This window comes from Heloderma suspectum, chromosome 2, assembly GCF_057233095.1.
Source record: "Heloderma suspectum isolate Gila_16-S chromosome 2, 16-S_ref, whole genome shotgun sequence".
In the NCBI taxonomy this organism is placed as follows: Eukaryota; Metazoa; Chordata; class Lepidosauria; order Squamata; family Helodermatidae; genus Heloderma; species Heloderma suspectum.
In genome coordinates this window covers 25,853,296-25,868,011 of record NC_139459.1, presented here as the reverse complement: position 1 = coordinate 25,868,011, position 14,716 = coordinate 25,853,296, and the positions used below count along the sequence as shown (strand labels likewise).

The 14,716-nt window shown below is 46.4% G+C and overlaps 1 protein-coding gene across 3 annotated transcripts in view; it reads right to left on the bottom strand.

Annotated features, from left to right (window-relative positions):
* The window catches only part of TARS1 (threonyl-tRNA synthetase 1), a 41,977-nt gene continuing 27,261 nt past the window's right edge, over positions 1–14,716 (bottom strand). Inside the window, exons 18-19 of one of the 3 annotated variants that reach the window (XM_084833024.1) lie at positions 14,543–14,657; positions 1–457 (exon numbers count right to left, since the gene is read on the bottom strand). In XM_084833024.1, the coding sequence (XP_084689150.1) occupies positions 333–457; positions 14,543–14,657 (240 nt within the window). In that variant the 3' untranslated portion in view covers positions 1–332. Of the gene's footprint in view, positions 458–7,575; positions 10,977–14,542; positions 14,658–14,716 lie in introns of those variants that run through there. The other 2 variants (XM_084833023.1, XM_084833025.1) reach the window with 2 other exon arrangements.

Here is a 14,716-nt window from a genome sequence, read left to right as displayed (position 1 = left end):
GATGTGTTTGTCTAGGTTTGTTAGGTGTGGTATGTGTTTTTTCTGAGTTCGAGGGAGGGGTTTGATGGGTGGGGTGTGTTTGTGTGTGTGTGTTTTACCTGGTGTTCCCTCCTCCTCCTCCTCCATGGGGCAATGTGGTGTATGTGGGTGTTTTACCTGTGTATGCGAGCTCTTACCTCACTTCTGCCTTGTACTTACTTTTCTTTTAGCCTCACCAGTTTGACTTCTGGGAAATGGGTGTTTGGTGACTAGCCATATCCATCATGGCTACTATTTAGTGAATGGGCAGGCCCTCCTGGCAGCCATTTTGTGGGTGTGCCCATGACACTCTCTCAAAATTCCAGTTGTGCCCACTGATCCAAAAGGGTTGAAGACCCAAGATCCGCCTCAATTTGTTCTTCTTTAAGGTGCCACAAGCCTCTTTGTTGGTTTTGCTGGAACAGACTAACATGGCAACCTGTTTTTTAAAAACAAAACAAAAACAGTGCTTGGAAGAAACAGCAAAGAGCAGCTTACTAAGATGGCTTTGTTTTATTCTGCAATGTAGGGTGTTCAAAACATTAGAACCCCAGCCCCTTTTAAATGTTAACCTTTTTCATGTGAGGTTGCAATCCCTGCAATTAAAGCCCGTTAATTGGGTGCAAGAATTCAGGTTAAATCTGTTGGGTCCTTCACCATAAGAGTCTTATAAACTGCAGCCAGGACAAGCAGTTAGCTTGATAAAGAAAATGTTGAACGCACTTCCTTAGGAGTGATGGTATTGTAGTAAGAAACAGCCAGTGTGGTTTGACTTGCTTATAAATACTGCTGCCAGCCATTGCAGCTTTATAAATTATCACAGGCGATGAACAGTGTGTGGAACTTCAAAGGCCTCCTTTTTTAATTGTGCACAAAATCAATAGCATCTCTTGAGTGCTGTCTGCTGGACTCGCCTTGTGAAAACTTGTTCACTGGGCTGAATCTCAAAAAAGGAACTTTTGTTTCAGCAGATTTTGAAATGGTGTTTTGTTTAGATGCAGCTGGAGATGTTCATTATTATTCACCCTTGTTTTTCAGAAGATTGTTCATCCTCTCCTTTGCAATCTGCAAGGTTAGGGCAAACCCATTTGCCAAGCACATTGCTTGCCTGGCTGGAACAAACCGCCTTTTCAAACAGAGTTCCAGTGGGTTCTTCCCTTCTGATATCTCTCCTTAGGGGCAAATGATGTATTACATTGCAGTCACTTGTATCAACACTCCTGATGGCCCCCTTTCCTTTACAGTGTGTCCACAGGAGAAGGGGTGCTTTGAAGTGGAGGGGAAAGGGGTCCCCATCCTTTTTTGGGCTGGTGGGCACATTTGGGATTGGGTGAGAGTGCTGTAGGTATGCTCACAAAATGGCTGCTGGAGGGGCTTGCCCATTTACAAAATGGCTACCATAGTGGGTGTGGCCGTTACGAAACACCTATTTCCCAGAAGGCAAAGTGATGAGGCTAAAAGAAAAGTAACTTTCCCAAGAACCTAAGTACCAAGCAGAGGTGGAGTCTGAGCTCCAAAACACAAAACCACTCTTTTGAACCCACAGTTTTCTCCTCAAAGGTCCTTTTCACAGAAGACACATTGTGAGGTTCAGAGACAAGTCACTTGAATATAAGGCAGAGGTGGGGTCTGAGGTCCAAATGTCAGTTCACATTTTTGACCCCACAAAGCAAAATAAAATGCTCATTTCACAGAAGGTGATGCTCAGAGAGAAACAAGCTTCAGCTATTGGGCAGTATAGAAATGTAATAAACAAACAAACAAACAAACATACAACCTCACACAGAGGCAAAACACCCACTCACATCACACACCAACACACACACACAAGAAAAATACAACACAAAAGAGACAAACCAGCTTATACACCCCCCACCGCACCCCCCAAACTAGGCAAAACATGCAGCACAGACAAAACACCCCCTCATTCCCCACCCATTTGCGTTTTACCTTTATTTTTTCTATAGGGAAGCAAGAAAGCCCCATGCCGACAAATGGCTGGGGGCGGGGGCAAGTCCATGCCAAACCAAGCACCCTTAGGGCAACAAGGTCCTTGGTGGGGGTCGGGTGGACCTTTGCTCTCCCCCTCCCCCTCTGGGAGTTCAGCTTTTTCTCGTCCCATGCAAGTAAATGGATAAATTGCTCCTTTCACTCGCATGGGGAAGAGGAGTGAGAAAGAAAGAGGGAAAAAGGAACCAGAGAGAGGGCAGCGGGGAGTGGGGGAGGAAGGGGGGGGGAGGAACCGGGGGGGGGGGAGCCAGAGCGGGTAGCATACATATTGGGTGCACATTCATGTACGCACACATAAACACAGATAAGGGGGTACTCCTAACATTTTTGTGATCCCCCCCCCGCCCCCAAGCAGGGAATTTGTGGTAGTGCCCAGGGCACTTTTTCAAAATGCCACATGTGCTCAGAAGCCCCAAAAGATTGGAGACCCCTGGTTTAAAACAATTCTGTGCCACCCTTCAATTAAACATTTCCAGGAGACTTCATACAACAAAACAGCACATTTTCTCTTGCCTTAACGCAACTTCTTTATTCATTTGTTACACTTATATCCTGCCTTTTCCTCCAAGGAGCCCAAGGTGTCATACATGAACCACCTCTCCATTTCATCCTTACGACACCACCACTGTGTGGTAAGCTAGAGGAAGTGTCATTGACTGGCACAAAGTCACCCAGTGAGCTTCATCGCGGAGTGGGGGCTAGAACCCGGCTCTCCCCAGTCCCAGTCGGATGTATGAATCAGGAGCTTGCTTAAAACCCACCCACACAACAATAAGTTGGTCTTTCAGGTTAAGGCCACAAGCCTATGTGTTGCACCCTGGGTACTTGTAAGCCCCTGAACTTGGTGGCTTACGAGTAACCTATGCAGAAGGGGAGGTACCTCGCGCCATCCGTGCTGCATTTAAGCTGAACGGGCAGTTTTGCCCATCTAGTGGAGGGGGAGGGAAAGAGGCTGGGGGAGGGATCGGAAATGGTATAAGCCAGCCACCCTGGTCTCCTCCCCTCCCCACCGCCACGCTGGCCCAGCCCTAGCATAAATAGTGCCTTGGCGAGGAGTGCCTTTGGTGCCCCCCCCCTCGCACAGTCATTTTTGCAGGGCCACACAGAGGATTTATGGGGCTTGATGCAAGCCTAATGTCCACTGAGAACACATTGCTCAAAACCTTGATCTCTCAGCCCCTGTGCTACAGTTTGCACAAGCCAAAGTTCAAACAGCCACATCCTGAGCAGTGGCAGTGCACTATGCGACACAGCACAACTATCACAGGTTTTACTTATATTTTTTTGTTTCAGAGCAGTTCCTATCTTTTGGTAAGCATTCTTTATTTTAGAATAGCTATTATTTTTATCTTTAAAAATAAAGTTATAAATAAAATGGTATGCAACTGACCTCTTACAGCTTAGAGCTTTATTGTATTGCCGGGAGAATCATCAACAACCTCAGATACGCGGATGATACCACCCTAATGGCAGAAAGCGAAGAGGATCTAAAGAGCCTCTTGTTGAGGGTGAAAGAGGAGAGTGCAAAAGCTGGTTTGAAACTCAACATTAAAAAAATGAAGATCATGGCATCTGGCCCCATCACTTCCTGGCATATGGAAGGGGAAGAAATGGAAGCAGTGACAGATTTTATTTTCTTGGGCTCCAAGATCACCGCAGACGGTGACTGTAGCCATGAAATTAAAAGATGCTTGCTCCTTGGGAGGAAAGCTATGGCACACCTAGACAGCATAGTAAGAAGCAGAGACATCACCTTGCCGACAAAGGTCCGTCTAATCAAAGCTATGGTTTTCCCAGTAGCAACGTATGGCTGTGAGAGCTGGACTATAAGGAAGGCTGAGCGCCGAAGAATTGATGCTTTCAAACTGTGGTGCTGGAGAAGACTCTTACAAGTCCCCTGGACTGCAAGGAGGTCAAATCAGTCCATCCTAAAGGAAATCAACCCTGAGTGCTCATTGGAAGGACAGATACTGAAGCTGAAGCTCAAATATTTTGGCCACCTAATGCGAAAAGAAAACTCTCTGGAAAAGACCCTGATGCTGGGAAAGACTGAAGGCAACAGGAGAAGGGGACGGCAGAGGATGAGATGGCTAGATAGCATCACTGATGCAATGAATATGGACTTGAGCACGCTCCGGGAGAGAGCGCAGGACAGGAAGGCCTGGCGTGCTGTGGTCCATGGGGTCACGAAGAGTCGGACACGACTGAACGACTGAACAACAACAAAATATAGCGCTTATAGTGTCTACAGTATTGGAAGCGCTAAGTGCTCAGTAACGTTTCCTGAAAGTAAGGCTGTGTTCCACTGATTTTTACCTAGCGCAAATGACATCAAAGTGGAAGTTGAAAAAGAAACATACTTTAAAGCTAATGGAAGGAAGTTCATTTTTGTAGTTAGAGCCTGTAGAACCTTGAAAGAAAAGTTGCAGACGCTTGCTTTTTGCACCCCTAGCTCGCTGCATGCAGCACATTAAAAAAACACAGCCACTGAGCTCAGCGCCCTGCCCTCAGCTCAGCGCTCCAGGTGACCACCCATCTCATCCGCCCCTAAGGCCGACCCGTCCCCCAGGAACACCCTCTTTTCCGCTGTCTCCGCGCTCTGTTTACCAAGCGTGGAGAGGTAGCCGGCATGGTTCTCTCCAAGCTGGCTATGACGCAGGGGCGGGGAACGCAGTTTCCTGCCTCCGAAGTTGCAGCCATATCTCCAACCTCGTATCCAGGAAGCCGAAGAGTCCTATGTCCCCCAGACACCGTCTAGGGGGTACAGGATTGCTCTCCCCGGTGTATTTTCTTCTTTATACTGGTGCAAGTTCAAGGATTGTCCTTTTGGTACTGGAATTAGGGTGGCCAGATGCAAAAGAGGACAGGACTCCTGCACCTTCAACAGTTTGTGTTGAAAAGGGATTTCCTCTAGCTGTCTCACCCGTTATTGTGCACGCTGCCTCATTCACAGAGTTGTACAGGGGGTTTAGACGTCATTATATTCCATTTATAAGCCTCCCATGTCTTCCCATCGCTTCTCCCATCCTTTTTCTTGCTAGAAAAAAAAATTGGTTAAGGAAAAGACCAAATAGCTGCACAATATCTTTTGATTGGTAGCCAGAGTTCTCTCTCTCTCTCTGCAGGAATTGTGCTGCCACCTGTTGTCATAAAAAGTGAGAGGCAAACCATATCAGCCAACATCAGAAATCATACACTGTGAAACAGAAAGATACTAGCTGCACCTTGTCAGCTGCATTTTAGCAGATTGCACCAGTTTATCTCCAAATGGATGATATACACGTCTCTGCTCTACAGAAAGTGGGCTCGGCTGACTGCAGCTGCTCCGTATCAGCAAAATCCAATGAAGCATCGCCTTTAAATGACCTTTTGAACTTCAGGTACAAACATGTCAAATAAGGCAGATGCAATTGTCTCATATACATTAAAGCCAACTGGTTCCAAAATGCAGTTAAACAGCAGAAATTAATGGTGTGTTATATTTATAAATGATATTGAAAATATATCTACATCTAAGGCACTCCCCACTCTCCCTGGAGGCTGTATTAGCAACAGCTGGTTTTTCCTCTATATTCTTATCACTTCTAGCTTTAGGGAAGAATGCCAGGTTATCTGGTTGTTTTTTCTGCAGATAGCATTGCAAAAAAGTCTATATTGCTTACAGAAATGTTTTACTAGGGAACTCAGGAACTGTAATTCCATAACAGAGCAATTCTATACATGCCTGCTCAGAAGTCCCACTGGCCTGAATCCAACATACCGTTGGTTTTGCTGCTTTTTCCCATTGCGCAAGTGCTAGCAGGCCACTGTGTACCCTTAAACTCCACAGGCGACTGTGGAAGTGGTTGCTCAAGCTGAACTTTAGTAGGATTCTCCCCTTGCACACAGTTTGGAACATGGTTTCCACTAGTGCAGTGGTTCTCAACCTTCCTAATGCCACGACCCTTTAATACAGTTCCTCATGTTGTGGTGACCCCCAACCATAAAATTATTTTCGTTGCTACTTCAAAACTGTAATTTTGCTACTGTTATGAATTGTAATGTAAATATCTGATATGCAGGATGTATTTTCATTGTTACAAATTGAACATAATTAAAGCATAGTGATTAATCAACCCCCATCCAAGAAGAGACAGGGCTCCTTTAGCCCATTAACACCCCCTTCACCCCTCACTGCCCAGCCCACCCCATAGGGACTAGCCTCTGCTTCCCACGACCCCACATAGGTCTCCTCTCCAAGGTCGTTTTGCCCATAAACACCCCCTTCACCCCTCAGCCCACCCCTTAAGGACAAGCCTCTGCAGCCCACGACCTCCAGGTCCTCGCCCAGCCTTCTGACCCACCCCATATACTTTTGTGCTACGCCCTTCTTCCACACACCCTATAGGCCTCCCTTAGCCCATATAAAAATGCCCCCTTCACACACCCCCACAGCCCAGTCCACTCCTCAGGGGCAGGCCTGTGCGCGCCACGCCCCAACCCCACAGCCCACCTGCCCCCCGCGGAGTGCTTCGCAGCTGCCCTTCATCCCCACCTCAGGGATCCCCGAACCCACTCAGGGGCCCCGTCTCCTCCTCGCCCCACAGCGCAACCCAGCCCACTTCACAGCATCAGGCCTCGGCTTCACACACCGTCCTCACGACCCGCGGCGACCATCGCGGCCCATCTCCCCTCGCCCTCCTGGCTTGCGGGGGCCACCCTCCGCCCACAGCAGCCAGGCCTCGGCTCCCTTCTCTCCCCACATCCCCCAGTAATTCAGCATGCAGCTCTGGACACCACCCTTCCCTCCCGCCGTCCCTCGTATCATGGAGATCTTCCCTCGCCCGCCCATAAGCGGCAACCCTTTGGCCACTCTGCCTCCTGCCATCTCAGATTTCTCCACACGCCATCCTTGCCTACCCCACAGTGGGCGGCCAGGCCTAGCCGGGCCTTGCAGGCGGCGGACACAGACATGCCAGCCCTGCCTGGCTCTCTTCCCGCGCTCTTCCCGCTTAGGCCGCCGCCGCTTCAGCAGCCCCCCGGCCGGCCACACGCACTTCCTGGTCCGGCCTCCCTGGGGCAGAGCACGCCGGACCCCGCCAGCCAGTTATGGGGGGTAAGGGGAGCCGCCACCGTCGGCGCTGGAGCCTCTGGGCCTCCCTTCCCTCTTCGCCTCCCCTTCTCTCTCCTCCCTCACCCAGAGCCTCGCAAAGGTGCTAGATTCTATCTAGCCTATCTGCATGTGGGCAGACCCGCCTGGAGACGGATAGAGGAGCGGTGTCTCGGTTCCTAAGACCATCGGAAATATGTGTTTTCCGATGGTGTTAGGCGACCCCTGTGAAAGGGTCGTTCGACCCCCAAAGGGGTCGCGACCCACGGGTTGAGAACCGCTGCACTAGTGCAACGTCATTTGCACTGGTGGAATGACACCATCAGGTGCAACCCATTAAGTTAATTGGTGTTTACCCCAGATAAATGGATATTGGATTGTGTCCTGTGGTTAGGGATCTCTAGGAAAAAAAAGGGGGGGGGAATATCCTCAGCAAACTGCAGTTTGATGCAATCTTTGGGGGAAGCCATGACAGTTTAATTGGTATAAAGCTTATAAATTTGTAGTATAGACAGAATACACACTCTTCTGAAAGCTTCTGATGAATTCTTGGGCTTGTGCTTTGTTTTGCTGTTGTTTATTACATTTCTATACTGCCCAATAGCTGACGTTCTTGTCAACGTCTTTACACTGTTTGTCTTTATGGTATTGGAAGTGCGTTGGCCACAGTGAGGAGACTGACTGAAATCAATGGGACTTTAGTCCCATTGGCATTCCATTTATATGTGTGATGGGGAGCAGCATATGCGTGCACACACCAATCTGTAGATCCAGACTAGTTCAACGCATGCCCAAAGATACCCTTAATAATTCCTACTGCTTCTTGCTCCTTTGAATTAAATTGTCCAGAAGATGCAATAGAATAGGGGCTTCTCCCTTGCTCCTTCCACTGCTTACTCTTCAAGTCTCTTGCATTCACAATGATTTACACTGGTGGTCGAGCACATGTTTGCATGCAGAAGGTCCCAGCTTCCATCCCCACCATCTCTAAGTAGTGTTAGGAAAGAATCCTGAAATCCTAGAGAGCTTCTGCCAGGCAGTGTCGACAACACTGTGCTAGATGAAGCAATAGTCTGGCTCAGTTTAAGACAGTTTCCTATGTACCCATGGGTAAATGTCTGAATCTCCTCTGCACCTGCTTACCCAGGGTTTGATCCAGATTTGAGCATGAGCAACTCGGCTGGCAGTAGATCTACCCATGCCCTCCTTCCCATGGCAGCCTCTCCAGCTCCCTGAAAATTCTAGACCATCAAGAGATCCTGCTGAATAGGCTGCGCTATACAATGAGGGGCGGGGATATCCCCCAAAATCTGGGAGAGGGACCTTCCACAAGCAGACCCTTTCCCTTGCAGAAGTTCCCTTTCTCTCATGGAAGGCGGATCCTGGATCCAATTCCGTTTATGCCACACACCCTTTTATCCTATTCCACTCCCATCCTTGCTGACTCCTGGCAAAACTCAAACATGTTAATAAATCATTCATTATTTGCATTACTTGTCCTAAAGTAATTTACTTTTTCCTTTGCAAAAAGGAAAAAATGTAGTGGGTTGGTATCATTTTAAGAGTGATTAGCTCAACTCTATGTATAAGCAAACAGGGGATGCTTATAGATGAGGCTGTTATGGCACCATTGTATGGCCCTGCCTCATCCACAGAAATTTATGGGGGAACCAGACATCATAATCTTTTACTCATGACCTTCATGTGTTTTCTCACCACTTCTTCCATCTTTTTCATTAATGGAGAAAATCCATTAAGGAGAAAAAGATGGAATGCCTCTTCAGGTTGGTGGTGGTAGAAGCCCTCTGTTGTTACCTGTAGTAACAACAGTAACACATACACACCAAGGAGGTGGAAATGGGTAAGCATAAGTTGGTTTTTTTGAGGAGCTATTTTGTTGCTCAAGAAAAGTGTTAAGTTCCTTAATATTTTTTGTTCAATATGACTTAGCACAGTGAAATTGATTTTGCCATCCTATAGCATCGCTTATTTACTTGAGTTACCTAGAATTGTGTTTTACAGACTACATGAGTGTCCTGGCACACTGCTATGTCGATTTTGTAGGCATTATGTACAGCATGATTAAAATGTATAGATAATTCTGCTTGCTGCTAGGAATTGTACACAGGTGTTTGATGCTTCCAGAAACATAATTCTATCATCCTCAAGTCACATATTTTACATAACTACATTGTGTTTCTTGTATGTTCATCTACAGGACAATAAATTATTAAGGCACAACACTTTTGCCTGATCTTGCACCTGTAACTGCAGAACAGGGCATTGTGACATTTGCAGTATGTTTACTGAAAAGTACATCCCTCTGGGTTCAGTGGGACTTATTCCCTCTCAAGTTGCTTCAGTGTGCAGCTTAAGAGTGCTTGGCTGAGGTTGCTATCCAAAGGCAGGAAATGTATAATCCTCATCGAAATGGGTAAGGGAGAAATCCTATGGGGTATAGTCGGCTGCCTCTGAACTTGGAGGTGACTGACTATCCAATGCAGGGTGGGTGGAGTGCGGAGTGGATCCTCTCCTCCATGCTCTGGCTGCCCTGCATTTGCAGCTAGACAGCCAATTTCAGCTGTCTAGCTGGGCTGCCTTGGAGTGGGGGAGGCCAGACAGCGCATAAGAAGCGTCATAATGGTGCTTCTGCCACCCCTGCCCCGCCCCTAGGGGCATTTTACCCCGCTCTGCGCTGCTCTTACGAGCAGGAGCCAAGGACAAATCATGCCGCCTATGAAACAGCGGGGGAGGGGGCAGGGAGGTGGTTTTCTGTGAACCAAACTCATAGCGCTGGAAAACGAAAAATCCTATGGCCATCTAGCTGCTTAGGACTGTGTCCTAAGTGACACTAGAAGGAATATTGAAGGAAGGCTTTTAAGACAGCATCTTAACTGCCTTTGATTATCAAGTTCAGTATCAGTTTTCTGAAGAATAAGGCACCTTGTTATCATCTTCTGGTGTTCCCCTATTAACATTTGGCATGTTTTCCTTCTCTACCTTCTCAGTTCCTTCCCCCTCATAGGTTGTATTTTACTAGACTGGAAGCCTGCAGTTAGGGCCATGTCTCTTGTCTGCGTCACACCTAGCAGAAGGATAAGTACAATACACACAGTAAATTATTATGGTTGTTGTATAGCACGAGGAATCAAATGTTAACATTCCAACTTTAAGAAGTATAGACTGAACCTTACATTCAGCAGTATTTGTGTTCTAGTCTAATTATTAGAACGAAACTGCTTCAGTTAAAAGAAAGATGTATGCACTTTGATGTCTTATGTGATGCCTCAATGAAACAGAATTAACAAGGCCACAAATCTTCAAGGAACACACTGTTACAGGAACTTGTTGAAAATTAAAGCGTTTTTTAAAAAAATTATTTTGTGAAAAGAGGAAAAAATATTTGAGCAAGTTGCTACAGTGGTGTTTGAATCCCTGATCAATCATTCCATTGTCCTTTGAGTCTTTTTAAACCCTAATTCACAGGGCTTCACAAGCTTGCATTCAGGTGCCAATGAAGGCAATTGCACTCATTATACAAAATGGACTTTCTACCTAATTTCTGCATATATGAAACAGTTTGGGGGTTCATTTGACAAAAAAGCTATTTAAATAGAATACAGTAAAAAGATCATTGTCCAGCAGGGCTAATCACTGGTGGAGGGAATCCAGTTCTAACACTAGCCTAACAAGGAGAAGCAAGGGTTTGGTTAGAACTCTTCTTCAGCGTTTTTGCAGCGCAACTCCTTCAACTGCAGCAGCCTCTCCACTGTTTCAGTCACGGTGCGTTCACCATGAACCTTGTTATCCCTGGTGCGGATATTAACCGTTCCACTCACCTTCTCTTTTTCACCAGTAACTAAAAGACAGAACAGAGACAAACTAGCTGTGAAGGAGCTTCTCTTACTTTTTACCATTTAAAAAGTTAAGTAGTGTAATTAACCAAGTATACTACTTAATATTCAAGAACCAGCACTGGAAGTAATGATGCCACTCTACTCAGCACAAGTAATTTAAAACATCTGGAGCACTGTGCAGGGTGGTCTGGGCAACATCAGGATGCTGACAAATTGGGATGGATCCGGGGGAGAACCACATGGGGGATAAAGGGGCTAACAAGGCAACTCATACAAAGAAGAACTAGGTATGTATGGCCTGAAGGAATGTGGTCTATGAAATACGTTGACAATTTCCTGAACTAGGTCACCCATGTTCCCACTATTTCTGTACTTTTTCTGCTCCTCTGCATTCATGTCATTATTGCTGCAATTTAGCCCAAGGTTAGATGTACTTAGCTCTCACTGGAAATAATAAATCTAAAGAAATCAATGGGACACGCCTGCACAAAATCACTGGCTCCAATGCAACTCTGTAATAGAAAGTACTCACATTAAGTACTTTGGACTTAATTTCCAAAGTCAATAGCAGGAAATTAATCATTGCCTTATTAAAGATGAAAGGTATGCTTCACACACTAATTGCATTGAGGACATGTATTCAAATACAAAATATGTATTTACTTCAGAGTATTTTATCCCACTCCTCAGCCAAAAAGGCTCCCAGAGTGGCTTACAAGTAATCGGTAAAGAAGATAGTCCCTGCTCACATTCTAAAAAGGCATGGCACACAAGGAAAAAAAATAAGTCTTTCAGTAGGGCTGGTGGAATGGCCTCTTTCCCCCCTCTCATCTCCCTCAGCATAGCCTGCTAGAATGGCTGGTGGTGGTGACAGTTGAGGGAGGAGGTGCCTTCACTCTATGAAGAACATGTCAGATATGTGTGGCATGTGCATGGTCCCTCACACTTTCCCCTTCGAAATAAGGAGCAGAGGGGAAAGGAGGATCAGGTCCCTCCTATGATTTGGATAGGAAAACAGAAGATTAGTCATTTACCATGACGGTTCCTTTCTGGTTTGGTGTAACTGAGGCATCCAAGAATGGGCAAACTCCCCCATCATCCAGGAAAGGCAGGGATTATATGCTAGAAAAACTTAACATTAGGCTGACTACCCTCTGGCTCTGCCCCCAGTTCCATCCCACAGCTGGACTTAAGAGAAATAAACTGAGTGCAGTGTATGAGTAATCTTATAAAGGAAAACTGCAGGAAGAAAAGAAGAAAGCAGACTCTCCCTCCTTCCGACAGGGCACAGCAGAGGTGGAGTACACAGCAAAAACCAGTTATAGTATGTTCATACACTTCAGCCAGCTGGAATAGGGTATGGATGCCTCCATCACACCAAACCAGAAGAAATCTTCATGGTAAGTGGCCGATGGTCCAGTCTCACTCTGGTGTGGGGAGGCATCCAAGTATGTAATATGTAACAGTTAACCTCATTGCTTGGGAGGGACTGGGGCTGAATTTAAGAGGAATGATGTGTTGTAGCACTCGTCTTCCAAAGGTGGCTTCTGCGGAAGCAAATGTGTCCAGCTTATGGTACCTAGTGAAAGTAGTCAGTGTAGACCATGTAGCTGCCCTACAGATCTCTGTGAGGAATGCACTGGCTGAAAAGGCAGTTAAAGTGGCCACCACCCAGGCAGAATGTGCCATGACATGCAGAGGCCTTGGACGGTGTTGAGATTCATAGGCTGTGGAAATGTGTGCCCACCTAGCTATGGTGGTAGCAGAAGTCTTCTTCCTGAGGAAGTGAGGTAAAAGGACACAACTAGTGAGTCCGTATGTCTGAATTCTGCTATGAAGCATATAGAGAGATTTTGAGAGCTCTGTGCACAGCCAGCTTGTGCCATGGCTTCTTTGAGGGTCTTGGGGCAAAAAGAAGGATGAGCTCTTGTGGTCTGTGGAAAAAAGAATGTATTTTAGGGACAAAGGATGGATCAGAGTGTAGAATGACACCCTATGTGTCCTTGTAGAACACACAGTAGTAGTATCTGACAGAATGCTCAACTCTTACATACTTCTGGCTGAGGAGACTCGACTAGGACGGTGAGATTCATTGAAAGGAACCTCAGCAGAATCGATTTAAATAATTCCACGGTGCCTTCATTAGTTCCTTGAGGATAATATGCAAATTCCAGAATGAGAAGTGGTGCACCACAGGGGATGGGGGTGCCTCAGAGAAACCTCTTGAAATGTGGGTGCGATCCCAGGGACTGATGGCCAAGTTTTGCAAGGACTGAAGAAAGACCAGAGGCCTGTCTACACAGAGTGTTCAGTTTCAGTCCAGGCTCCAGGTCTGACTACAGGAAGAGAAGCAGCTCCTTTACACCTGCCGTCTCATGTCTGAGTGACTTACATCTGCACCAATGAATGAATGCCTTCAAGGTCATTTTGTAGATTCATAAAGTGGACAGTTTCCTAGAAAACAGTAAGGTGTACATCAAGTTCTCCGAGTAACCCAGGCTCAGATAGGTGTCCCTTTCAGAAGCCAAGTGGCCAGATGCGTTTATCCAGGGCCTGGATGGGAGGGCTGGCCCCTGGAAGATGAGGTGAGGCACAGCAGGAAGAACCAGGGCTCCGACTGAGTCATGCAAAGAAAATCACTGTCTCTGCAGCTAATGAGATGCTACCAGGACAACAGTGGCTTGTTCCACTCTGATCTTCCTCAATACCCTGGAGTACAGAGGAGTTGGATACCGAAGTCCTGTCAGCCAGGTGGAATTCAGGACATCAAGGGCATCTGTGCTGTGAGTCTGAAACCTGGGGAAGTACACTAAAGGGAAAAGACTCTAGAACTGAGTACAAGGTGTGGGTAAAAGGTACGTGATCGACCAAAAAGGAGAGTGAGTTCTGTCCTGGGCAAAAGGCAAGGAGGAACTGGGGATAGAGCCAGAGGGTACTCAGCCTAATGCAAAGATTTTCTAGCATGTCCTGGGAAATACAGGAAATTAACCCATTCTTGGATGCCACCTCATACCAAACTGGTAAGTAGTGACTATTACATGCATGCACCAGTCATGTTTGGTGCAGTCTACTAATTTTTTACATTCAGGTAGGGACAGCTGGATACAAACAATAGAATGAGCAGTATCTCAAACGTTTCAGCAGAACAGAGTGATTCTGATACAGCCCAGCACTCAAACATTTTATACAGAACTGATAAGGAAGCAGAACTAATTACTGGGAATGGTGACACACACATTCCTGAGCCACTCTGTGCTGCCATAAAAGGAGACCTGGGCCAATTTACTGGTTCTTGTTCTTATGGGCAAGAGGGCCTAAGATTTTTCCCAGAGGCAGTTGATGTAAGTCAAAATAAAAGTACTCGCTCCAGCTAATAAGGTAGCACAGAGAGGCTTCAAAGGGAATATATTTCTTACAAAGTGTAACGTTGTTGGCGGAGATAGAAAACTTTACAAGTGCATGGCTACCTTGGGCTTGTACCCTCAGAAGAATGCTAAAAAAAAAAAAAGAAGTACATTGCCCAAATAGATTCAGAGACACTGTATTACACAAAGAGTAACATTGTTACCTAAAATAAAGTTGTACTGCGCAAGCTGAGCATTTCTAATCTTCTTGTTCAGTGTGCAGCCAGGGTCCACATCAACGTCAGTCATTAAGCCAGCATCATGGAACTGCTGCTTCACCTTAGAGAGCATCAATATGACAGTATTTAGGCTATGCTTAGGCTAAATCCCTGGAGAGA